Below are 27,829 nucleotides of genomic sequence, written 5' to 3'. Positions count from 1 at the left end.
ATGCAGGAGGCAAGCAAAGCATCGTCACCCCAAATGTTCGTCAATTTGAATGACCCATTTGGTGCAAAAACTTCTCACCTGGGGTTGAGTAAAAGATGGTTGGAAATCCTATGGAATGTCTCAGTATGCCCAAAGGTGCTATACTCACCAATTCTTACTTTACCGAGCAGTTCTTCAAATTGCTTACCTCAGTTTCCATTGAGCTCACAGAGGAAACCAGCCCGGATGAGAGCTACATCCGCTGATACAGGACATAGTCAACCACCCTCTAATGTGAAAACTAAGAACCCATTTTCTTTGGTTTTGGATGTTCCTCAAGCTATTTGGAAGCAAACATTGCGGCCATTGAATGATTTTGGGTTTAGTCGGAAGAGCATTTGGGAAGGTGGGGCTGGGTTCTTTCTAGTGTCTAGTACTGTTCTCATAGCTCTCAGTTTGTCTTGGTTGAGGGGTATCTAATACGGCATAAATTCCAGAAGTATCAGGCTGTGTTTGAGTATGCTCAAGCATGTGGTATTAGAACCGGAACACTAGTGAGGACAGGGATCGCTTAACCATAATTCTAACAGTTGACAATGTCATCCGCATTAATCCTTCATTGAAAAGTATTGAAGCAGTTGTTGAGGAAAGTTATTGAAATTATTTTTAGTTCTAGTTCTTATTAATTCACTTGACCAATCATGCTTAGTTTGTCTCTTACTTAAAAAGAAGTCACATAATTTTAGAGAAAATGACTGCATCAATTGAGAAATTTACACCATTCCTGCACAACTTGACGAAGGAATATCTCAACCTTTTTGACTCCACAGGAATTACCCAAAATAACCCCACAAATTGCGTTCCTTAAGGAAGGAAATAGAATGGAATAAAAATGAATGAAATGAATAATTTTAGAATATTTTTATTTTCCCTTGTTTGGGAGGTTTAATGCCCATTTCCTCGTTTGAAGGTTTAAGTGAGAGGGAATAGAATGGATAGGAGGGAACGCTCATTCCTCTCTATTCCCTTAAAACCTCAAATTTTCATTCTCCCCAAATTGAGAGAAATGGGAGGAAATGAAATTAGATTTAATGATTTTTTTATTAAAACTCTCAAAATACTCCTATATATTCAATCATTTATTTTAAAATGGGGATCTAATAGTAATATTATCATAAAATGATTCTATTTCATTCCCTCCATGTTGCTCTCAAACAAGATTACTTACCTTCCATTCATTCTTATTCATTTCCATTCTTTTATTTTAAAACATCCAATCAAGGTTACTTAATTCCATTCTATTCCATTCCTTTCCTTTACTTAACTACATTTCATTCCATTCTTTTCTATTCCCTTATGATCATTCCATTCTCTTATGAACCTCAAATGGAGCCTTAACGATAAAACCCTATGCCCACTTGTCCAGCATGTTTGAACAACCAAACATTAATGATATCCTCGAAAATGGCACATCGTAGCATTTGTATAACCTTGTAATTTCATGTCTTGCCTTGTATAAAAGTATTTAATTGAAAGTAACAGGTTTGATATACTACTCTTAACCTTTTGTGATGTGCATCAACATACAAAGAGAAATATAACTGGAGCTTGACTACTGCTAGACATTGCCACAAAGCTGAGGATACAGGGGCAAGGCAACCAGTTCAAAGAATGCCATACATACACAGGAAAATTTTGTGCAAACCTAAATTCTCATTTTGCAAGTGACTTGCAATGTGCCCACTATAATCATTCGATGGATCCATATGAGATTAAAAAAAGCCCTTTCATAGATGCTTTTATCTTTGGTCAAGTACAAAGATGGCTTGCATATCAAAAAGTTCAACTTATGCACTGGTCATGTGACAATCATATATCAATAATCTTTTATAGTTTCCTATTTAATGTTGGATTTGAGTGAGTAGTACAATGAATCTCCAGTCAGTTCAAACTCCAACCCTCCTATGCACTGAAAGGTAAACCTCAAATTCTACCACGTGAAACTTCCACTGCCTGATGATGAGCCCTCAACCCCTAGCTTGACAATCTTGTAAGCTTAATTATTAGACTGTCCGAAATGGTGGAGACTCACCAAATTTCAAAATATAGGCTGTCTCATAAACAGGCCGTAGTTGCATAATCACTTGAGCATCCAAATAGGCATCGCAGGAGAAACACCAAACTGACAGATCACTATTTCCAAAAGTAAAGAGATCATGACCAACACAGCTTTGTAAAACATTGCGGAGAAAATTAAATAAAATTAAAGAAGACAATTTGAATAAAATAATGCTACTTGTAATATGTATACCTGTAGCTGAGTGCCAAGCAATGATTTGACTGTTGAAAATGCTGCAGCATATGCTTGTTCACAAAACGGCTACAGAGCACATCCTTACAGCATAAACATAACCAGTTCTCATTTGGGTGTTGACACCTTTCATATGTCAATGCTTCCACAGATTAAATAATGCAATATACAGTTCAAGTGACAAGCATTGACATACATAGCAAAATATAAAATTTAAATGTTTCTACAATTGAGGGCTTTTTAAGTACTAAGGTAGACTACAAAGGTGAGACATGAGTCATTACCCATAAATTACTCAAAAGATTAAACAATCTTTAGAAAGACAGCAGTGAATATTCTAGTTTGAGCTTGTATCCGGTTTTAGTTTCATTATGTCAAGGTCACACATTTACTAAAGCAAGTATGCAATAAATTGTTAATAGAATATGAACCTTACTTAGATTCAACTGTATAGTTCAAATCAAACCTAGCTTTTGCAGAAAAATAAGGGGCCTTAATTCTTACTTTCAGTCCCAAATAGATCTGTGTTCTTCCTTTCATCTCAAAAATGTGTGTAAATTGTAAAATATTCTAAGATTTATAGGTAAATGAGTACAGAACTAGACAACTTCACTTCTTAACAATGTTTTTTATTTTTTTGGAAAGCCCAAGGTAAAATATATAACCACTCTCATGCAATTTAATACAATACTATTGACACTATATAGGTTTCTATATTACAAATAACACCTCAAGATAACATGATATGCAATTGTTCTGATAAAATACTTGAACCTACAGACTCACTCACCCACATCACTCTACAATGGGGTTACAATTTCTGTTCTTCTAATTGAATACTTTGACTACATGAGTCGACATGAACACGATCTATTTAGCAATCATGTCAAAACCCTAGAACATTAACATTGCCGGTTTAGTAAGTAGGTAGAAAACACATGATTCACGTAACACTTAATAAACATGTAGTATTGTGTTGACAAAGACAACATATTTAGCTCATTTAATAAACAGGTTGTGTTGCATTGAGTCTATTGGCATAGACCTAACTCATTTCAACCCGTTTAAATATGAATATATGACTCAAAAATTAACACGATTGACATTCATTTATTTATATGCAAATAAATTACAATAATTTTAATTAAAAAGAAAAAAAAATTCTATTTCATAATAACATCAATTAAAATACCAATAGCATATAATCTAAAAGTTCTAAGTTCAACCCAATGAACTTTAATCCATATTTAAAATACACAATTTTTAAGAAAAATAAAATAAAATAAAATATTTTTCCCCTTTGTTTTTTGGTAGAAGGGCCAGGTTAAAGACTTTCAACATTGTCCATAAAAAAAGGGCAAAAAAGAGAGTATCAACATAACCATTAAAAATTTGTTTAACTATTCACCTGTACTTCAAATCCAAATTTATTTTGGAAAATGACACTTATTGATACGGGTTAAATAGGTTTGCGTCAGAGCATGAATAATGAAACCGGTCTCTTCATGTTGATTGCGGGTCAAGCAAGTCAGCACAAAATTGACACATTTATTAATCACGTCACAACCCATACACTAACCAGCAAAAAATCATATGGTGTACACAGTGTGTCTCAAGCACTGCTATCCTTAATCTATAGACTATAATGATATAATCAACTAATCACCTAATCATAACCCATGTGGGTCCAATTATTTTCATGCGAGTAATTTTAGTGAATGATTTCAATTGTTGAAATTGATGGAAGTAGTTGATCATAACAATTCTAAAACAAAATGGGTATGATTATGATTTTTTTAAAATAAAAATAAATGTTTTGTAAAAAATAGAAATCGTAAAAGTAGAGTAGAGTTGGGGTGTGAGAAAAAGAAGTAAACCTGTAGCAAGGAGTATCGGGTGTGGGAATGTGAGCGAGGTCGGACGACAGAGAGGCCAGATGATCACAGCTCGTTCGAGCTTCAACCCAACCCGATTCCGCTCCGTATATTGATAGCAACTCTTCCTCTTCTTGCTGAAGTTGAACTTGATGGCCCTGACTCAAGATTATTCAGAAACCCATATCACAATCTAATACAAAATTAGAAGAAGAGGAAGAAGAAGAAGAAGAAGAATTGATGGTTTGATTACCTGTGGAGAAGAGGAAGAAGACGAACCAGTTTCTTGATTCGCCATTCAGAGAGAGGGCGAGAAACCGTAGTGTGAACTTTCACGCTCTGTTTGTTTCGATGTGTAGATGAAAATGTATAAAATTTTCCTTCAATCAAAATAAACCCAAACTCAAAAATTCTCAATGAACAAACTCAAATGACAAACAAAACCCAACCCCTGAATCAAACCATAAATTATCATTTCCAAAACTCAAACCGGGAATTACCCACAACAAATTACCAGAATTTTTTTTTAGAAGAAGAGAACCCAAAGTGAAAAGCGTGAATCACCCACAACAATTTACCAGAAAATTCATGAAGAACCCACAGTGAAAAGCCATGAATAACCCACCCCAAATCTCAGCCACCCATCACAACTCACAAACCCAACCAAAGCCACCCAAAAACCCAGCTACCCACCACAACCCACAAACCCAGCTACCCACCTCAACCCACAAACCAGCCAAAAAACCAACGCAGTTGTAAAAAAAATCCTGACCTGAGAATCGGTAGATGAGTCGACGACGATGGAGGTCGAGTCGTCGAGGAGTAGCGGCGGCGCTGGAGACAAATGAAGCCGACGAACCTGACAGTGATGAGTGGCTCGGTGGCTTTGGTTTGTGGGAAGAGAGAACCTGAGGACGTGAGGGAAAGGGGCTGTTGTAGTCGTGAGAGTGAGGGAGAGTTGTACGAAGAGAGGTGTAAAATATTTTACACTTTTCTTTTTTTTTTCTTTTTTTTTTAGAAGAAAATAATTTACACTTGGGGAGGAGTTATTTGAGGATATTTGCAGAAAAATGTTGGTGAGGGAAATAAAAAAATAAGTTAACATGCGGTAGAAAAAATATTAGAAACTAGCATTTTGAGCTTAAAAATGTCAATTTCAATCTAAATATCGAGTTTCAAATACTCGAATTTCGCTGGCTGATCTGGGAAGTATTTGCCAGATAGATCTCGAGTCTGAGAGACTCGAGTTCTAAAAAGCAAAATCGAATCTTTAAGACTTGATTTTGGTACCTGAAGACGAAGGGTCCGTTTGGATAGAGTTTATTGCTGAAAACTGAAAATACTATAGCAAAATAATTTTTAAATATGTGAATAGTATTGCGGGACTCATTTTTAATGAAAAAATTGCTAAAAAGTGAAATTTGTGGGATTCATGAACAGTACATGGGTACACTGTTCATAGGAGAATAGTCAAAAGTTGCGGCTCAACAATGCTTAACAATGCTCAACAGTGAATTTTGTCCCTTTATAACGCGTGCAGTAACTGAAGAAGAAGAAAAAAAAAAAGAAAAAAGAGGAAAACTTGAAAATGCAAAACACAACAAATGTAAACGTAAAAAAGCTGTATCCAAACGGGCAAGAAGAGGAACGGCGAAGAACAGAGAACAGAGGAAACAGAGAAGAGAGGAAAAACTGAAGAGGAGAACAGAGGAAGAACGCAGACGTTGGAGCCCAGATCTGGTCGATTGAACGAAGAACAACAATCGATTGAACGCTGGAGCTCCGATCTGAAGAGGAACAATGTGCAGCGTCGACGATCTGATGAATAACAGAAAACAAAGGAAGAACTGAAGCGGAGAACAGAGGAAGAACGAAGAATGTTGGAGCTCCGATCTGGTTGATTGAACGAAGAACGCTTGTTGATTGAACGCTGGAGGTCCAATCTGAAGAGGAACGATCTGCAGTGTCGAAGAACAACGCTGGGTCAGAAGAGCTTAAGGAAGAAGAAGGAAAATTGGATGGTGAAACTCGAGTCTTAAAAACTCGAGTTTCACATGGTTCCACGTGGATTTTTCTTCCACATCAGCTACCATCACTTACAAATCGAGACTTAAAAACTTGAGTTTTATCTTGGAACTTGAGTTTTAGACACTCGAGACGCTAGTTTTCAACATTGTTTTGAAACGTGATAACTAACTAAATTTTTTAATATTTAATGTTATTTAAAAAAAATTTGGAGTTATTTTACAGTTTGACCATAAAATATTTTATATGGACCAAATTTTACAGCCAAACAAATAGGGTAAAATGTGTAAAATATTTTCAACAAACAGAGCATCAATACTCACGTGGAAGTTGAACCGTCGGGTAAAGTGACAACGTTTCACTCATTGAGCTTTTAGGTGTTAAAAAATATGGAAAATTTCAACTTACCCATCCACTTTACCACTTGAGCTAAAGTTCTATAACTTACTTCTATTAAAAACATTGTTAAATATGTAAGTGGTAATTGCAATAAACCCACATGTGGGCGGTTTTGACTAAGAGCTCGTTTGGATAAGTGTCTGTACCACGCAAACGCATGTTTTTGAATCAAAACACAAAATTCCCAGCTTTTGGCATTGCGATTTTTTAGCAATTGCATTTTCAAAAATGCCGAATTTGGAGTTTTGGAAATGAAATACAATCGAACCTTTTCAAAATTGCAATTTTAAAAACTCATCACAATCCAAATTTGAAGGCTGTCAATACCTAAAATATCCTTAAAATTTTGCTTAATGACAAAAATATTGCTCAATGACAACTTGTACCTGCTACTTCACGTTGTTCTCTATGCAAGTTGCAAAACAACATCACAACAAAGCTCCAATGGTAGCTAAGACGCTAGGTAGAGGTTTCTGAACCTGGTGTACCCAAATCGCATATAACAATACATATTGGAAGTAGAAAGAAGACACACTAACAAAGCCTCAATTGCACCATCTGCAAGCTTAATCACCACAATTAGAGAATGCCATTGCTACAAGCTCTTTCTTTCTCCCTCTCCCGTTAGTTTTTCAATACGTTATTTGTGATTTGGGTTTCAAATTTTTCAAATCTATTTTGTTTTTGTGGTTTAATAGATGGTAGGGCCTGATTTGGGAAAGTTATATTATTATTGAGATTAGTGAACAGCTATAGTGGCAGGGTGACTATAATTTGACTAAAAATTATTTGAGTGTACTTTGTTGTTAGAGTTGTGTCCTATTTTGGTAATTTACACTCAAACAATAATTTTAGACAAATAAAGATCAAGTGCTTAGTTGACAAAAAAAGAAAAAAGAAAAAAGAAACCTACTTCTCAATGTTCTCATAAGTTTTGCCAAACGCTTATATGTGGTTTTAAAAATTGTGTTTTCAAAATGCACATTTTAAAAATAATCATTTTTAAAAACACTCTTTTTAAAACAACTTATCCAAATAGACCCTAAGCAACTTGCATTTTAAAAATTGTCACTTAACCTACTAGCATTTTAAAAATTGTTACTTAACCTACTAGAGGTGATCTCTGTTAGACCACTGTTACCCACCATTCCTATTGCAATTAGAAAAAATACATTTTAATAGAAAAACATAAAAGAAAACAAATCACACACCTCTCAAGAAAACTTTCTCACACTATTTTCTAGACTCATTAACACAAGATTAGATTACTACAACTACTTTTTCTTTGTTTTTATTGTGTATAAATTAATCCACAAAGACACATAGATTATTCATCAAATAATAAAAGAGACACGAAAGAGACTAATAGCGCACTCAAATCTTGCTACCACCGCATTCCGCTTCTTCGGTCTCTACTGATCTCGATAATCACGTTGCTCTGCTGCTCACCGCTACTCCGTTCTCGTGAGTTGAATGCTTCCTCTTCTCACGATTACGTTTTTCTTGTTTCTTTGTTTTAACAGTGGTAGTGGTGTTGGAGGTGTTAATTTGGTGAGGTTATGACTTGATGGTTTAGTGAGTTGGTTGCAGTGTTGGATTTGCTGGGTTGCTGGGTTTTTTTTTTTTTTGCATATTGTTTTTTCCTTACAAATCTGGGTTTTTTTTACTGAACCCACAAAAGAGAGAGGGTTGGAGTTTAAGAGAGAGAAAGGCTAGGCTAAAGAAAGAGAGAGATAAGGGAGAGATCGAAGCAGCGTTTTGATGCCTTCTAACGCTAGTTAATGCTAAGAAAAATTGTTGGAATTGAAATTTCTTGAGGCAAAAATTTATGGGTTTTTCATATCTGTTGTCAAAATGTTGACGCCTTTGGATATTAATTTCGACAGAAAATGAAAGAACTGCAATCTAGTGAGGCATCGACAAATAAAAAATTGGTTGAATGTGGAAACTGGTGGATACCTTTTATCCTCAATTTTTTGTATTTAATTAATTTTATTCTGTGATTGTTCTATGAAGAATTGAGTAGTCAATTTTTGGATTTCATAGTGGAAGGCTAGTGAATCTGTGGTGTATGTTCTTGTGGATTTGTGGCTTTGTTTGTGTCTGTAGGTGTATTGGTTTTCTTGTCATTGTAAAATTATGTTTAGCAATTGTAGTGGGCATTGGGTAAGAATATTAATATAAATGCATCATTTGGAATTTGAGTTTTTGAAAAATCAAGTTTTAAGTGAAATTGGTTTTTCAAAAACTTGAGTTCCATGGAGAGAACCTAAGTTAAGATGTTCTTAAATTCCTAATTGTATTTGAATGAACTTAAGTTTAGGAGGGTTGAATTCTTGACACTAGAAATTGACTCTTAGAAACTCAAATTTCAAATGAGACTATAGTTTATTCACTTGGTAAAGTCTCCAAGAGAGATTTTATTCAATAAAAGTTAGGTACTTAGGTCACTTTTTCCTTTGTCGTTGAATAAGGAATATAGGACGCCTAAACCTTAAACCAAATTTTTTTTTTCCAATGATTCGATCTAGAGCACCTTCACCTAAAACCAATTATTATTAGGAGGGTGGAAATCCTAATCGTATTTTGAATGAACTTGAGTTTAGGAGGGTTGAATTATTGACATTGGAAATCGGTTCTTAGAAACTCAAATTTCAAATGAGGCTATAGTTTATTCACTTGGTAAAGTCTCCAAAAGAGATTTTTCTTTCAATAAAAGTTAGGTACTTAGGTTACCTTTTCCTTTGTCATTGAATAAGGACTATAGGACACCTAAACCTTAAACCAATTAGTTTTTTTTTTCAATGATTCGATCCAGAGCGCTTACACCTAAAACCAATTATTATTATTATTTTGATTATTAGATAGTTACAATGGGGGAATAGAGAATTTTTTTTTTGATACAAGATAGAATTCTACTCTAGCCTAATCTAAGTGTATATATGTGTGAAACTCTCTCCTGGAGACTTGAACCTCGGTCCTTGCCCCCCACACTCCACAAACACTTATACTTGTGGAGTGACCATCGCACCAAGGGTGTGCGGTGGTGAATAGAGATTTTGAACTCTAGATATTTTGGTTAAAAACACTTAGTAGTGTCAACTAGTTAAGTTACAAAGTTATTGGCATTTAATTAATTAGTATTTTAATTTGATCATAAATAGCAATTATTATACAATGTATAATATATATTAGAATTGTATTCTATCTAAAAAGGGGAGAAAAGTAATTGTAAAAAGGGGAGAAAAGTAATTGTAAAAATCTACTCCGAAAGCTCCAATGAGTTGTTCGCTGATGACACTGTTGCCGACCCTCAAGGTGAAGGGGAGACTGCCCTTGTAGACCAAGCCAAATCCATTGGGGACGAAGCTCGTCCACTTGAGAGGGACCAGACTGCTAAAAGGAAGGACGGAGAGAACCCCATGGACCAGGAGTAGATTTTTATTTTTTACTTTGATTTAGTTTTTTTTTTCTTCTTCTTGTTCATATGTAAAGATCTTTTGGAAGAACAATATATCAATTTAACCATTGCCTATTGCTTTCTAGGCTTTGCATGTAGACATTTCCCTTTATGGGCCTTTATAATATTTTGATTATATGTCTTACAGTACATATTTGCAATATATCCGTCTACTTTGGACTTAATAACTGCAGATCAACCCTGGAATTAACCCATCCTCTTGTGAACTTAATAAATATATGCCATCGCTTAGGATGAATCCGTCCACTTTGTGGACTAAATAAATATAAGTCACCCCTTTAGGATGATCCCGTCCACTTTGTGAACTTAATGAATGTAAATCATCCCTTTAGGATGAACCCGTCCACTTGTAGACTTGATACATATAAGTCATCCCTTAGGACGAACCCGTCCACTTTGTGAACTTAATGAATGTAAGTCATCCCTTAAGATGAACCTGTCCACTTGTGGACTTGATAAATATAAGTCATCTCTTAGGATGAACCCGTCCACTTTGTGGACTTAATGAATGTAAGTCATCCCTTAGGATGAACCTGTCCACTGGTGGACTTGATGAATATAAGTCATCTCTTAGGATGAACCCGTCCATTTATGGACTTGATAAATATGACTCACCCCTTAGGATGAACCCGTCCACTGATGGAGTTGATAAATATAAGTCATCCCTTAGGATGAACCCGCCCACTTATGGACTTAATAATATCCTTGTAAACATACGCACGGCATATCTGAATACTCCTCTTATTGTGAAAAACGTGCATGTAGAAATTGTTTCTAAAAAGAAATAAGAAACTGCCCTTCGGGCTTAAACAGTACTTTAAATGGTAAAAACTAACTAAAAGGAAGTAAAATGAAAATGAGGAGTGTCGTCGTTCGTGCCCTTGTCTACTGGCAGTACATTTTCAAGTGCTCCGTGTTTCATGGGTGATACAACTTTTGCCCGTCGAGCGTTTCTAGGTGGTAGGTGCCTCTTCTCTACCATGACGCGATCCTATAGGGTCTTTCCCAATTAGGTCCTAACTTTCCCTCTGCAGGATTTCTCGTGGTACCCATCATCTTTCTCAAGACGAGATCTCCAACTTGAAAGTTCCTGTTTCTGACTTTGGAGTTGTAGTGCTTGGCCATGAGGTCCTGGTATCGTGCTAACCTTTGTACAGCCATCGCCTTGACCTCGTCCACCAAATCAAGCTGAAGGCGCATAGCTTCATCATTCCTACTCTCATCATGGTTTTTAACTCTGTAGCTTGTGAGTCCGATCTCGGCCGTGATGACTGCCTTGCTTCCGTATGCTAGTCGAAATGGAGTTTCTCCTGTAGGCGTCCTTGCCATTGTCTTGTAAGCCCATAAAATGCTTGACAATTCTTCCGGCCATATTCCCTTTGCCCCCTTGAGCCGAATCTTGATGATTTTGAGTAAGGATTGGTTCGTGACCTTGACTTTTCGTTGGCTTGAGGGTAGACGGGTGATAAGTAATGATTCTTTATCCCTAACTATAAGTAGAAATCCATGAATGAATCGTTGTCAACTGCTACCCGTTGTCTAAGACTAGTACTTTAGGTATACCGTACCCGCAGATGATGTTCCTTCATACAAAGCTTCGCACATTCGTCTCCGTGATGGTGGCAAGGGCTTCGGCTTCTACCCACTTGGTGAAGTAGACTATACCCATTACTAGGAATTTCAACTGTCTAATTGCTATTGGGAACGGCCGTATGATATCTAACTCCTATTCAGTGAAAGGCCATGGAGCCGTCATTGGGGTGAGCTCTTCTGTTGGTTATCTAATGAGGTTACCAAACCTCTGACACTGTCGCAAGCTTTGACGTACGCATGGGCATCCTTCTACATGGTGGGACAATAGTACCCTACCCGGATCAGTTTATGCACTAAAGACTGCGATCCTAAATGGTTCTCGTAGATTCCTTCATGGATTTTCCTCATGATGTAATCCGCCTCCTCGAAGTTAAGACACCTTAGGTATGGACTGGAGAAGCCCTTTTTGTACAAGATGTTTTTAATTAGCACAAACCGTGCTGCTTGAACCTTTAACTTCCTAGCGGCCTCCTTGTTGTCTAGTAGTATGCTGTCCTTTAAGTAGGAGGTTATTGGTGTGGTCCAGTTGTTTTCGAAACCTACCTCCTGCACACTAATGCCATTTATTAATGGTGAATTTTGAACAAAGGACAGTACTTGACTAGGGATGAGCATGTGTTCTGCTGATGCAACCTTGGCAAGACGGTTGGCTTGCTCGTTCTCCTCCTTTTGGATTTGAATAAATTTCACTTGGAGATCATTCACTCGATTCTTCACATGCTCCATGCACTTCTTCATCCGTTCGCCCTTGCACTCGTAGTTGCCATTAACATGACTTGTGACTACCTGAGAATCGCAATATATGACCACATTTGCGGCTCCTGCTGCTTTGGCTAGATTGAGTCCTACTATCAAGGCTTCGTACTCCACCTCGTTGTTGGTCGTAGGGAAGTCGAGTCGAATTATACATTCGATCTCGCCCCTTTTTAGGGAATAGAGTACTACACCAGCTCCATTTGCTTGTCTGTTGGATGTTCCATCCATGTAGATACTCCATTGCGGTTGTGCTCCTGCCCCCTAGCCTTCCACGTTGGTCAATTCTGCAATGAAGTCAGCGATGACTTGCCTTTTTATGGCCGTTCGCGGGTGATACTCTATGTTGAACTCACTCAACTCAATTGCCCATAGCACCATCCGTCCAGCTGCTTCAGGGCTGCTCATTGCTCTCCACAGAGGTTTGTTTGTCAAGACGATCACAGTGTGGGCTTGGAAGTATGGCTTGAGTTTACGAGCTGCCATTACTAATGCAAAGGCAAGCTTTTCCATTAGGGAGTACCTATCTTTTGTGCCTCAGAGCGCTCGACTAGTGTAGTATACTGGTTTTTGTACCTTATCTTCTTCTCTGACTAAGGCTGCGCTGACAGCCGCCGGGGAGACAGCCAGATAGAGGAATAATTCCTCCCCTGGTTTGGAGGGACTCAGCAGCTGTAGGGAGGAGAGGTATGCTTTCAAGTCTTCGAATGCTTTTTGGCATTCAGCCATCCATTCAAACGACTTCTTCAACGTGCAAAAAAAGGCAGGCACTTGTCTCTTGCTCTTGAAATGAACCTATTTAGCGTGGCTACTTTGTCGTTATGATACTTTCTTGATGTTTTTCGGCGGTGTCATCTTCATTATTTCCTGTATCTTGTCTGGATTGACCTCAATACCTCTCTGGGATACCATAAACCCTAAGAATTTTTCAGCCGTCACCCCAAATGCACATTTGTTCAGATTTAGCTTCATGTTGTACGATGAAGGGTATCAAAGGTTTCCTTGAGGTCGTCCAAATGGTCTTTTTCCAGTTGGCTCTTTACCAGCATGTCGTCCATGTAGACTTGAACGTTTCTCCCTATCCGATGTTCAAACATCTTGTTCATCAGCCTTTGATACGTGGCGTCTGCGTTCTTAAGTCTAAACGGCATTACTTTGTAGCAAAAGAGACCTTGGCTAGTGACAAAAGAAGTATTTTCTTAATCAACTTTGTCCAGCTTGATCTGGTTGTAACCAGAAAATGTATCCATGAAGTTCAGCAACTGATGTCTTGCTGTCGAATCCACCAAGATGTCAATTCGTGGAAGTGGGTAGCTGTCCTTGGGCATGCCTTGTTCAAGTCCGTGAAGTCTACACACATCTTCCACTTTCCGTTGGCCTTTTTGACCATCGCCACGTTGGCCAACCAATCGGGGTAGCATACTTCTTGTATGAATCTTGCTTCCTGTAATTTGCGAACCTCTTTTGCTATGGCCTTGTCCCACTCCTACACGAACACCTGTTTCTTCTGACGGATGGGAGAAAACGAGGGCGATACGTTCAATTTGTAGACTATGACCGAAGGATCAATCCCGGGCATGTCTTCATGGCTCTAGGTGAAGACGTTCTGGTTCTCCCTTAAAAATATTGTGAGTGCCTGATGGACTAGCAGGCTAGCAAGAGTACCTACTCTGGTCATTCGCTCAGGCCTAAAGTCGTCAAGGTGTATCTTTTCCAATCCTTCCACTGGTTCTGCTACCGTCCGCTGTTCTTCTATGCACATGGTCTGTAAATAGTCGTCCATCTCCAGCATGGCAATGTAGCACTTGTGTACTGCTACTTGATCCCCTCGTACCTCTCCCACTCCGTATTCGGTGGCATCATCAGGTGGTAAGTTGAGGTTACGGCCTTCCACAAATTAAAGGTAGGACGGCCCAAGATGGTGTTGTAAGCGGATGAACAGTCTACAACCAGGAATGTGACATCCTTGGCGATCTGTTGAGGGTAACCACCGAATATTACAGGCAAAGTGATCGCACCAAGGGGGTACACTCTCATCCCTCCAAATCCAACGAGTGGCGCGTTGGTTAGAACTAGCCGTTCTCTCTCGATCCTCATGTGCTGGAACACCGGGTAGTAGAGTATATCAGCTGAGCTCCCATTGTCCACAAGGACTCGGTGAGTGTTGTAGTCCCCAACCCGTACGCTAGCTACAAGCGCATTGTCGTGTGGGTGATGGAGACTAAGCGTGCCATTTTCGGGACTAAGCCCATCAGCTGGACGTTTGGAATCATCCTGAGCTAGGTCTTGCGTGCCTTCCTTATTGAACCGATAATTGCGATGCCCTCTACAATCATCCTTATGTCTCCTAAGGATAGCCTAGGACGCTCGTTTTCCTTCTGGGCGGCTTACTCTTGTGGTTGGTTAGTCATTTCCTTGCTAACGAACCTTTACAACTTCCCTCGTCTAATAAGGGCTTCTATCTGCTACTTCAAGTCGTAACAGTCGAATGTATCGTGATCGTGATCACGGTGGAAACGACAGTACTTATCTCTAAACCTCTTGCTGGGGTCCCCCTTTAGCTTGCCAGGAAATGTTAAGACTCCTTCATCCTTGATCTACATTAGGACATGGTCAATCGGGGCATTTAGCAGGGTGAAATTAGCGAACCTTCCTGCTGGGGGTTTGAAGTGCCTATCCTCTCGTCTGTCTCCAGTTCTTGTTATCTTTCACCCTTTATCTTGTCGTGCTTCTTCTGGTCTCTCCCTCTTCTTAGGCTTCTCTTCTCGAGCAAGCAACATGTCTTCCACATTCATGTATCCTGTAAAGCAACATGGTTTTTGGATTGTTTTTGTATAGAGAAAACAAGAACTTCCCCTTCCGTAATCCATTGGTGAACGCAACCACGAGTATCTTGTTGTTAGCTTCATCAATCGAGAGGGCCTTCTTGTTGAAGTGGGTGATGTAAGACCTCAGTGTCTCATCCTCTCGTTGCTTGATGTTCATTAGGCATGCAGTAGACTTTTTGTACTTGTGCCCCCTATAAAGTGCAAGGCAAACTGGGCGCTTAACTCTTTGAAGGTACTGATGGAGTTTGGCATCAACCTGCTATACCATACCCTTGCAGGGCCGTTCAACGTGGTAGGAAAAGCCCGGCACATGATCTCATCCGCCATGCCTTGCATGTGCATGAGGGTTTTGAACGATTCCAAATGGTCCAAATGATCTCTTGACCCATCGTAGGTCTCTACTTGTGGCGTGTGGAACTTCAATGGCAGGGGGAATGTAGTGACAGATACAGTGAAGGGTGAGTCTGTCCGATGGACCATCTCGTCGAGGTCGTTTGATACCCGTCCCTTAAGGGCGTTCATCATGAATCCATCAATTCTTTCATCATCTGCATCTCTAGGACCAGGCATGGCGGAGCCATGTCCATGGCGGACGTATGACTTGTGTCTTGTTGCTCTGGTCTGCTTAGGGCGTTGCTGCCTTCCGGCCCTTCTTGATCCCTTTGCTCTGCGCTGGTACCTTCTTGGTCTTCCTCCTGAGTATTAAGCCTTGCATTCTTTTGGCGTAGCTACTCCTCTAGGTCATGGTTTTGCTTGGTGAGGCGTTCGACAGCTGCAGCAAGAGTCTGAACCTGTCTTTCCAGGGCGGTGGTACATAGTTCATCTCCCTAGTTATTGTTGGTGGTCGCCATCGAGCGAGTAAGTACCATGCAACTCTTTGTCTAGGAAGCGGTAATATGGCTTGCAAGTTTCCCATAGACGACACCAACTGATGATGTCGAGAATCGTCAGTAAGCTACACGATCCTTACACGCTCTGGACAAGACCTGCACAACAAAGAAGAAGAAGAAGAAGAAACCCTTACAGAAAGTACCGGTGTGGTATTGGCCAAATACCCTTCGAAGGTTAAGTTAGAGAACTTCACAACTCTAGAGTACTATAACTGGGATAAATTATGTGTACTTTGATTCATGAGGGTTTTGGGTTTTTATAGTAGTGTAGAACCAACTTTTGTTTCTAGGTGAAGAGAAATTTTTCCTTATAAGAAAGATCCTCATAAATGTATGTATTTTACGGGATCCTTTCCATATGGAGAATTTATTGATTAGAGTTAATCGTGAGGCACAAGACATTTTCATTTGAAGTTTCTTGAGGACTACTTAAATCATGTGGATGCCACGTGACCTTGCCACCGTCAACTTTGCATCTGTCTGCTTTCTTATTTATCCGTCATGGAGAGTCCGTCCTCCTTGGACGCATCCCCCCGTCTTCTTCCATCACATTGATCATGCACTACCCAATACCATCGCTCATGGTAGAATCTGTTAAACGAGACCGTCTAGTTCAATTTTATCCTCTTCAATTTGGAAGCAAACATTGCGGCCATTGAACGATTTTGGGTTTAGTTAGAAGAGCATTTGGGAAGGTGGGGTTGGGTTGTTTCTAGTGTTTAGTATTGTTCTCATAGCTCTTAGTTTGTCTTGGTTGAGGGGGGTATCTAATACGGCATAAATCCAGAAGTATCAGGCTGTGTTTGAGTTTGCTTAAGCTTGTGGTATTAGAACCAGAACACCAGTGGGGATTAGAGGGGTGAATGTTGGCAATGTCATCCGCATTAATCCTTCATTGAAAACTATTGAAGCAGTTGTTGAAGTGACTTTCACACCATAATTTTGTATATACATCTTTCTTACTTAACCAAAAAATATTTGAATGTGATCAAGATTTTGTTGGTTTTTATTGGGTGTATGTATTTTACTTTATTGTATCACCTTCTCTTTGTAGGCTGATGATGATAAAAGTCATACCTCGAAATTCACTTATAGAGGTGAATCAATCGGGTCTTCTCATGGAAACTTTATTTGAAATTACACCTGGCAATCCAATTCCAACACCTTTTAGTAGGGCCACTTGACCTAAAATGTTCTGAAGAAGGTCTAATTGTATGTGATCACCAAAAGATAAAGGGAAATCAAGGAGTAAGTTTGGATGCATTGGTGGGGATATTCACCCATTTGGGATGTGAAGTGGAGGGCATTGATATTGCCAACCACCATTCACTGGCTAAACGAGTTTTATCTGCTATTGAAGAAGCAAGGCCATTGCTCTTAAAGGTACGATGCACATCTCTTGGTTTATATGTTTAACTAAAAATAGTTATTGACTGCTTTGTTGAACTAGATAACGGTATTAATATTGCAAATGCCAAGCAAATTTATGGAAAAATGAAGAGTTTGTTAGTAAAGATATAGAATGTAGTAGCTACATACTTTCCTATTAAGCTACCCTATTTGATTTATTAAGATAGGATGAGGGTCTATGTGCGAGAAATTGTTGAGGCATCTATTTACAAGGGAAAAGTGCAGACCAAATGAATGTGCCTAATCTAAAGAATTTAACAAAGCATTGCCCTTTAGCATAGGAAACCGATTACATCCTTAAACATATCTAAAGAGATGTGGCAGTGGGGCAGTCCTTAAAGATTATGGATGAAGCTTTTTTATATATGAAAAGTGGATTTATTGCAAAATTTAAAAGAGTTCAATTCTTAAATTGAACATATGTGGAGTGGAGTGAGAGTAGCTTTAGCAATTGCCATATAAACATCAAATCAGTTGAATATTCATGGAGATAGAAGTGAGCATTAAACAAACTGAAGATCTAGTGTATAAATTACTTAGTTAAGAAAGTTACATCTAACTTTCCTGTTGTCCAATTATTTTCTCAATTTAAGACAATCCTTGAGGAATTCACCCATTTATATTCTTGTAGTGCTCTTCAAGATCAAATTTTCAAAATTGTTTAGGAGGGTTATTGTCCTTAGGGAATTGGCAAAGTGCGTAAATGAGATAAACATCCTAGTCTGCCATTTGTGTCTAAGTTTGACAAGTCCACTGGCAAGAATTATCTTCTTGAGCATTGTGTGTCTGTGTTATGTCATGTGTGCATGCATCTATATAACTAAGAAAGATCCATTTCTGTAATCAGCATTAATGTATTCTTGTGCACCGTATTTAGTTTTATTGTAGTTATGTCTCAAATTATAGCCCTGGCTGAAGATGTTCAACCTTTGCTGGCTGAAGTTCGTGATAGTGGTTTGCTACAGGACGTTGATAAATTAACCAGAAGCCTTACAGAATCCTATGAGGAATTGAGGTGAATTGTCCTACCTTTATTTTATGTATAAATTTGGACATAAATATTAATTGAGAGGTATTGACATCTTGTATCACATGGTTACCATTTTAGTAGATTCAAAATAATTTCTCACACTTTATACCTGGAAAAGGATCCTTGCCATTTGCCATGAAAAGAGATCCTAATCCCTTTCGCTTTTCCCTACCCCGAAAAGGAAACCATTTTAATATTTTTATTTTTATTTGTGCAGAAGGGTACATTCATCTTTCATGACCGCTAAGAACATTGTACTGATTCATGATTCTATTCAAACTTTGCTTTTTACTGTAAGAAAAAACTTTCTAGAAGAACAAGAATGGAAAAGCTCTCTAAATCTGAGAGAATTCTATATCTGAATCACAGAGTGATTGTATGAGCATATACAAAATAAAATAACTGCTCTGTTTATATACAACATCAAGAAGGAAGCAAAAAAGGCGGGAAACTCTAACTAATTCCTAATATACTCTAGTGTGTAATGGCTTCAAGCAGTGACCAATCAGATCACGACATCTGGCCTTGTGTATGACTTTCTTTGATTCACAACCTCGCACATGTTGGCTATGCATTCTTGCTAAACAAAACACTGCCGTTTTCTTTGCTGCTTTATTTCTCTCACCAAAACAACTTGATGTCGTTTTCTTCTCACTCTTAGAAATTTCTTTCTTGTTTAACTTTTGTTGTCGTTCAACTGGTGCTAATGCATCTTCAACACTCCCCCTCAAGTCCTGAACTTTAAGTTCTGAGACTTGAACTGAGGAATTAGCCTTTGATTGTCTTGGAGTAAAAATGTCTCTTAAGCCTAATCTTCCTGAAAGCCTTGTGAAAGATGAAATTCCCAAAGCTTTAGAGAATATGTCTGCCACTTGTGAGTTAGTGGCTAAATGAAATGTTTTAATCATTCCTTCCATAATCTTATCCCTTACCAAATGACAATCCACTTCAATATGTTTTGTCCTCTCATGGAAGACAGGATTTGCAACTATGTAAAGTGCTATTTGATTGTCACAGAACAACATAGCTAGTTTAGGATGATCTATCTTCAAGTCCTTGAGCAGTTGAAGTACCCAAGTGATTTCACATGCCACACTTGCCATGGCCCTGTATTTCGCCTCTGCTGATGATCTTGAGACAACACCTTACTTCTTTGATCTCCAAGGTATTAAAGCATCTCCTAAAAACACTACATAACTTGTTAAAGACCTCCTTGTATCAGGGTAGCCTGCCCAATCTACACCACAAAAGGATTTTAGATGTAGTTCTGAGTTGCTAGGAAAGAAAATTCTCTTCCCTAGTGAACCTTTGATGTATTGTAATACTCTATTGGCTGCAAGTAAGTAGGGCTCTCTAGGTTGAGACAAAAATTGACTCAATCTATGCACAACATAAGTGATGTCAGGTCTTGTTAAGGTAAGATACAAAAGTCTTCCAATCAACCTTTTGTACATGCTAGGATCTGTAAGAGGCTTCCCTTCATACTTGGAAGGGCTTAAATTCTGCTCCATAGGAAACTTGACTGGCTTAGAACCAAGAAAACTTGTGTCCTTTAAAATTTCTAAGGCATATTTCCTTTGATTTAAGCTTATGCCCTCATCTGTTCTAGCCACTTCAAGGGTTAGAAAATACCTCAATGAACCAAGGTCCTTCAAACCAAACCTGTCATCAAGTAACTTCTTCAAGCTATCAACATAAGCAGAGTTATTACCAATGAGCAATATATCATCTACATAAACTAAAAGAACAGTAAAAGAAGAGCCTTGTGTATGCGTAAACAAGGAATAGTTAGATTTAGACTGTATAAACCCCATCTGCAGAATTGTTGAAGAAAACTTTTCAAACCATTGCCTTGATGCCTACTTAAGCCCATAAAGGCTCTTGTTAAGCTTGCAAACCAGATGCTCCCCCTTGTTGTGAAAGCCAGGTGGCAAACACATGTACACATCTCAACCAAATCACCATGGAGAAATGCATTATTGACATCCATTTGGTGAAGAAACCACCTTTTCACAACAGCTAAAGACAATACAATTCTGACTGAAACAGATTTTGCAACAGGAGAGAACGTTTCAGAATAATCCAAACCATCTTTCTAAGTAAAACATTTGGCCACCAACCTAGTTTTGTACCTCTCAATGGTGCCATCTGAGTTGTATTTAACCCTGTACACCCATTTGCATCCAATGGAAGACTTACCTGGTGGCAAAGAAGTAAGAGTCTAGGTATTATTGAGCTCTAAAGCAGCTATTTCCTTGTCCATTACAGCCCTCCACTCAGGCAATTGGATTGCTTGATGAAAGGAAGTAGGCTCTGGTGGAGAAGTAGTCACAGCCATAACAAAGGAATAATAGGTAGGTCCTAGATGAGAGTAACTCAAAGTATCTGAGATATCATATGGCAAACCAAAAGCAGGCTTAGTACTAACAAATTTACAAAGCATAATCTGAGAGGTAGGCAAGAGGGTGATCAGGCCTAGTAGACCTCCTTAAAATAGGTAAAACAAAAGTAGAAGGGGTAGGTGAAGTGGAAGGAACAAGAGAATCAGAAACAACAAGTGGAGTATCTGAAATAGTTAAGGTAGAATCTGCAGAATCAGAAACAGAAATGAGGTCTGTAGAAGCATGTTGATTATCAGGAGAAATAGGTATAGGGATACTAGAAGAAGGAACTAAGGTAGATTCAGTGGTATGATTTGGAGGAATGGATGAAAGAATGGGAGTGGTAGTCTCAGTAGGAGTGCAATGAGGAAAAACAAAAGAATCAAGATAGGATGTGGATGGATGATCAGATATAGCATAAGGGAAAATATGCTAATAGAAAACAACATCTCTAGAGATATAAATGGAATTTGATTCAATGTCCAAAACTATATAACTTTTGATGCTGTGGGGATAGCCTACAAAAACATATTTCCTAGCCCTAGATGCAAATTTGTGTCTATTATGTGGTAATGTGGAGATGAAACATAAACATCCAAAACATCTAAGATGATCATAACAAGGTGGTAAATTGAAAAGAAGTTCATAAAGGCTCTTGTTATGTAAAATTTTAGAAGGAGTTTTGTTAATAAGGTACTCTGCAAGTAAGATACAATCACCCCAGAAACACAAAGGAACCTTGGATTGAAACATTAGGGCTCTTGCAACATTGAGAATGTGTTGATGCTTCCTTTCAACAATGTCATTTTGTTGAGGAGTATCAACACATGACAACTGATGCAAGATACCACTAGAGTGGAAAAAATTCTTTAGATAAAATTTAGTTCCATTGTCACTTCTGATAATCTTGATATTAGTGTCAAATTGAGTATGAACCATTTTGGCAAATTCAGGAATCAAGAATTGTGTATCAGATTTGTTCTTAAGCAAATAAACCCAAGTACAACGAGTGAAATCATCCACTAAAGTCAGAAAATACTTGAAACCATCAACAATATAGGTAGAAAAGGGACCCCATAGATCACAATGTACAAGCTCAAAAGCTTTATGAGATATATGTGAGCTTGGAGAGAAAGGGAGTCTCCTTTGCTTAGAAAAATGACAGACATCACAAAAATGTGTTTTATTTGAAACATCAGAAACTGCAACTTTATTCAACAAAGCAAGTTTTGAAAAAGAAAGATGACCTAATCTATTGTGCCACAAGTCCGAAGAAGAAGAGTGACCAGTGTTGACAGATAAGGCAGTGTATGAAGCCAAATCCTGCAGTAGGTAGAATCCTCTACACTCTTTACCTAAACTAATCGTGCTCCATTAAGCAAGGTCCTGGATAAAACAACAATTACCAAGAAAAATGAGACAACAACAATGATTTTCTATAAGTTTGCTTACAGATATCAGATTGAAACTGAAAGAAGGCACACATAATACACCAGTGAGGGTTAAAGTAGAAGAAATCTTCACAGTGCCTATGTGTGTTACTAAAGCTTGTTCCCCATTTGGCAAATAAACACAAGAATGGACAATTGAAGTAACAGTGGTAAGTTGAGTGCCTGAATGGACCATATGGTCTATAGCACCAGTGTTTATAATCCAATCATGTGATTTATAGGAATGTCTATCAACAAGATGAGCTAAAAATATAGAATGTGTCATGTTAGGAGGAATCCAAAAAGATTTACCTGAAAAATTAGATGGAAAATATGAAGAAGAAGAAGAAGAAGAAGAAGCAACAGATGAAGCTAGTTGAAGGGATGAAGCAGGAGCCATCACAGAAGCTGCTTGATGAGAAGGTTGAGTACCAACACCTGATCTTGATGCTGAAAGATCTTTCAGAAGAGTAATGAGTTGCTCACATTGAACCTGTGAGATAGGACACGGTGACAAAGATGCTTGTGAAGGAGCCTGTGGTGAAGAACCAACAAATTGAGTGGTAAAGGGATTCTATGATCCATATCCATTCTCAGCTTGAGAACCAGGACTAGAAAACATGCCATTATTTGGAAAACACCAGGAAAAACACCATTTTTTTGGAAACAATTAGGGTTAGCTGAAGTAAAACCACCCAAATTCCCAAAATTAGCAGATGGCAAAACAGTTGAAACTTGATTAGCCAAAGCTTTGTTACTTCCTTTAGGCTTGTACCCTGGGGGATAGCCATGAAGCTTGTAACATTTGTCTGCTATATGACCAGTAAGGCCACAATATGTGCAAATTGGTCTTTCCTTTTTAGAATTCCCTCCTTTTCCACCATGAAATCCTTGATTATGACCTTGATGCCCTCTGTTGTTATTAGTATACATTGCAGTAGCTTCAACAGGATAAACCATGTTAACACCATGACCTATGCTCTTTCTCTTTTCTTCTTGTAAAATCAAAGAACAAACTTTGCTAGCAGAAGGAAAAGGTTCAACTAACAAGATCTGACCAATAATTTTCCCATAACTATCATTCAATCCCATCAAGAAATAAAACACATGTTCCTTATGATGAGCATCCAATTGAGAAGACTTAGATCCACAAGTACAGGCACAAGTGCACATAGTTAAAGGGTTGGTAGTTGATGAATTCATCCCAAAGTGTTATGAATTTGGTGAAATAGGAACTCACAATGAGTGATCCCTGTGAAAGATGAGAGGTTTCCTTTTTTAACTCGAACAATCTTGGAGTGTTGCCTTGTGAAAGCCTGTCTCTGAGGTCAATCCATAAATCTTTGGCAGTGTTGATGTTCATAACACTTGCCTTGAGATCCATGCTAAGAGAATTAGTCAGCCATGAAAGAACTGTGGTGTTGCACCTACTCTAAGTGTTAAACACTGGTGAAGACAGATCTGGCTCTGGAATTGAACCATTCACAAAGCCAAACTTGTTTCCGGCACTCAAAGCCAAAAACACTGATCTCGCCTAACTCATGTAATTCTCTGGTCCAGTCAGTGGCTACGATGTAAGAACAATTCCAGGACTCTCAGTCACTGGTAAAAAATAAGAATTATTAGCAGGCTCATCTGCCATTGTTGTACCAGATGAAGGTGCTGATTGTGTGGAATTAGAATTGGATGCGTCATTAGCAGAACTGGAAGTCATGAATGAGCAAGCAAGCTCTAATACCATGTAAGAAAAGAACTTTCTAGAAGAACAAGAATGGAAAAGCTCTCTAAATATGATAGAATTCTATATCTAAATCACAGAGTGATTGTACGAGTATATACAAAATAGGGCAAATTACACTCCCCTCCCTTGAGATTTGGAGAAATGGCACTCACCCCCAAACTTGAAAAGAAAAAACACTCCCCTCCCTTGAGATTTGAAAAAAATAACACTCCCCCCCCTTCTGTTAATATAGTAACGGAATATTCCAATTTTTTAAAAGATTCTCTTCATCAAAGTTTAACCATGATTAGTGAAAAGAGCATTCACATAAAATAAAATAAATGAAAAGAGCATATTATAAAATATGTTGCTTAAGTGGATTTTTTAGTCTCTTCTAGCACCTTTCCAACTAATTTTTTAAAGTTTGATAATCCTCTTAGATTTTTTAATCGCACCACTCTCCAACACTTTGGATCAAAATTTATGAAATAAAACAATTTGTCGAAGCTTTCAAGCTTTTATTGTTTAAAAATGAGTTTGAAATTTTCAGAGTCACTTATCAATATAAAAAACTTTTACACATGGGTAAATTGGATAGAATTTACATAGGTGCATGTGTGTGTGTATATATATGTGTGTGTGTGTGTTTATCAAAGTGTTGTTGTGTTGCTGTTTTTATTTCATTGCAATTTATTTTGTTAGACCACATTTTCACACAGGATATCTATTTATAGATTTATTAAGCTAGTTTTAATTATTCAAAGTACAAGAGAAACTCTAGAAGTTCAAATCAATTATTTTTCTTCATGCAAGTTAGGTGAGATGTCAATGGCTCTTGGCTTCTACTTTCCAGCTCATTTTTACATTTACTTCTTTACTGCCAAGTATTGTCTCTTTGGCTGAATTATTGACAAGTAGCATCCACTTATTGAATTGCAAATTACCTTTCAAGCATTATAGACACAAGGGAAATAGTTTGGCCTTTTTCCAAATACTAGAACCACTTCTCAAAAACTAATTTTTTAGTTATATTAATTTCAAAATTTTGGTTTAGGACATTCAACAAATATTAAATCTTCGCAAAAAAAAAATGCAGAAGAAATAAGATAATAGAGCATGAGTAAATATCCAAAGCATTGTGTAACAAACAAATCGAGCATTTTCAAACAAAATCCATCAACGGAAATGTCTTTGAACTTTGAAGTAAATCCATTAACAACAACAAAAATTGAGATTTTTCAACAAAAAAAAAAAAAGCTTTACAAATTGTTTTGTGAATATTATACCATTGTGCACATAACAATCTATCTAAACATAAATTCCAAAAATCCATGGCTCAGCTATGCTAAAATACAAGAAATATTGAGGGCTTCATTGACATTTACCTGGTTATTCAGCTTTTGTTGTATTTACTATGGAATCATTATTGGGCCATGGGATGAGAGGTTGTAAGAGACCAGATGAGGTGTATTTGTTATTTTCTCAAACCTCAAGGGAGGGGAGTGTTATTTGCCCTACAAAATAAAATAACTGCTCTATTTGTATACAACACCAAGAAGGAAGCAAAAAAGGCGGGAAACTATAACTAATTCCTAACAAACTCTACTGTGTAACGGCTTCAAGCAGTGACCAATCAGATCATGACATCTGGCCTTGCGTGTGACTTTCTTTGATTCACAACCTCGCACTTGTTGGCTATGCCTTCTCATTAAACAAAACGCTACCGTTTCCTTTGCTGCTTTATTTCTTTCACCAAAACAACTTGATGTCGTTTTCTTCTCACTCTTAGAAATTTCTTTCCCGTTTAACTACTGCTGTCGTTTAGCTTATGCTTATGCATCTTCAACAGTTACCTTGAAGAACATTGAGGTGAGATCCTAAATTGACAAACTGCCTAAAATCTTTGCTGATTATAAGTCGTGAGCTATGTTTATTTATTTGTTAATTTTTCCCCTTCTCTATTCATTTCCATTTCTCGGTCCAACCACCATTTCAGAATATATGATCTGATAGTCAGGGATTTACAGGTGATGAGGCTACAAAACAGAATTTGAAAGCACTTGTCAGGTCCCTTTCCAGGCTAATGTAAAGACAAATGAAAGTTGGAAATGGGGAAACAGATTATGACAGTTAATTAGATGGTTAAAAATTGTGTTCTTCTTCCATTGTCATGTTAGGGAGAAACTAAAGTTTGTCCTTTTTAGGATTTTCTTTTGGTTGCACTTGCATAGAAAGGCTTTGATGCTAGAGGTACAAGTTGCATACTTTTATCTGGTTTAAATTTGAATTCTAGTCAAAGTATGCATTCTCAGCATTTGGCTTGGAGGTTTCGTCCGTTTATTGCAAAGGGTTTTGTTGCAACATCAAACATATGAGCATGGATAAATTTCTCTTGTTGGGTTGTCTCCTTCCCTTTAATTTTTAAAATTTGAGTTTGCAGATGCAGATAAGGAAAAAGAATGCCTAGATTAGCTCGTGACATTTGGAATTTGTAACTGATGTAATGGGACTGAATTACATTCCCTTTTATTAAGTTTCTTTGTTTCTTCACTTCTTGTCATTTTACCCTAGTTGTCTAGTAACTTATAACTAGACAACAGTTGTTGCTATTCAGCCAATATTTTTCTATATGCTTGGCAATTTGAGACTCGATTTCCATGATTATGCCAAAGACTCCTTGTATAATTGGGTGGTGGTTGTCTTGTCCCTAACGGTATATTCGAAGAACACGTCTCCAGTACAAGGACATGCAGCAGCTTCTAGAGCATGTATTTGCGCTGCCTTGGTCTTCTCACTTACATGGAATGCCATTTTTTGTTGCACAGTAGGACATGGAAGTTTATTGGCCCCAAGAATAGTCCAATATGAGCAATCTGATGTATGTGCTATTCATATAGAAAAGGCCGTGCAGCGAACCCCTAGCAAGATACACTTGCTTCACGATTGGCAATGCCATTCCCACCATGCAACTCCCATCAAGTTAAGACAAAGCAACACCATGGTGGTCCTAAGAAGTTGAACATTAAATGAAAACAATAAATGGTCCAAAGCATAACCACCTGGCTCTCTTATAACATAAATGAATAGATAGCTAACACCAAACAACCTAACAATCAATATATATATATATATATATATATATATATATATATATATATATATAAAAGTAGATTTCTCATGTTGGAGAGCATAGGGTTGTGTCAAGTGGCGCATTTCTTGAAGTTTTTTTTATTTAGGCTTCTATTTCAAAGAGTTTGCATTTATATCAAATTATTAATTTATTGAATCAGCTAATAGAGTAAATGTATGTACTAATTATCTATTGTTGTGCATTAATTATTTGTATTAAATGAATTTATAAGATTATTTTTATAAACTTTATTTAAGAAATAATTTTTAGTTGGAATACTAATATTAAATTTACAGTATGACATTATTTCCCATGTTTAGTTACTTTCACAAAAATTGACACAAAAACTAAAAAAAAAATTAAAATATTTGTGAATTCTTGGGTTGTGTCAAGTGGCGCATTCCTTGAAGTTCTTTTTATTTAGACTTCTACCTCAAAGAGTTTGCATCTATAAAGCACAGGTGTGTTTCCAGATTCAGGTGCGAGTGCAAGACTTGACAATTTTTGAAAAAGTAAGGTGCAGGTGCGGGGATTAAAAAATTTCTAAAAATATTTTTATTTATATTTTCTATATATTACTAAGCATACTTTTTCA

At 37.6% G+C, this 27,829-nt stretch overlaps 1 protein-coding gene and 1 pseudogene across 2 annotated transcripts; one reads left to right on the top strand and one right to left on the bottom strand.

The window, feature by feature from the left end:
- Positions 1-26,193, top strand: LOC142631515 (protein TRIGALACTOSYLDIACYLGLYCEROL 2, chloroplastic-like; annotated as a pseudogene).
- LOC142639482 (uncharacterized) lies at positions 1,749-5,095 on the bottom strand. Of its 2 annotated transcripts, none has more exons than XM_075813656.1 (5): positions 4,937-5,095; positions 4,418-4,503; positions 4,168-4,322; positions 2,291-2,416; positions 1,749-2,172 (listed from the first exon to the last, which is right to left on the bottom strand). In XM_075813656.1, the coding sequence occupies exons 2-5, from the start codon at positions 4,460-4,462 to the stop codon at positions 2,043-2,045; spliced, it is 456 nt and encodes a 151-aa protein (XP_075669771.1). In that variant the 5' UTR covers positions 4,463-4,503; positions 4,937-5,095; the 3' UTR covers positions 1,749-2,042. The 2 variants fall into 2 exon arrangements, with proteins under 2 accessions (XP_075669771.1, XP_075669766.1); XM_075813651.1 differs by having other exon boundaries at positions 4,418-4,544; positions 4,937-5,077.
- Positions 26,194-27,829: the final 1,636 nt, after the last annotated feature.

Source organism: Castanea sativa, chromosome 1 (genome assembly GCF_040712315.1).
Source record: "Castanea sativa cultivar Marrone di Chiusa Pesio chromosome 1, ASM4071231v1".
Taxonomy (NCBI): domain Eukaryota; kingdom Viridiplantae; phylum Streptophyta; class Magnoliopsida; order Fagales; family Fagaceae; genus Castanea; species Castanea sativa.
Note: the sequence above shows the minus strand (reverse complement) of the source record. Positions and strands in the feature narration are given on the sequence as shown.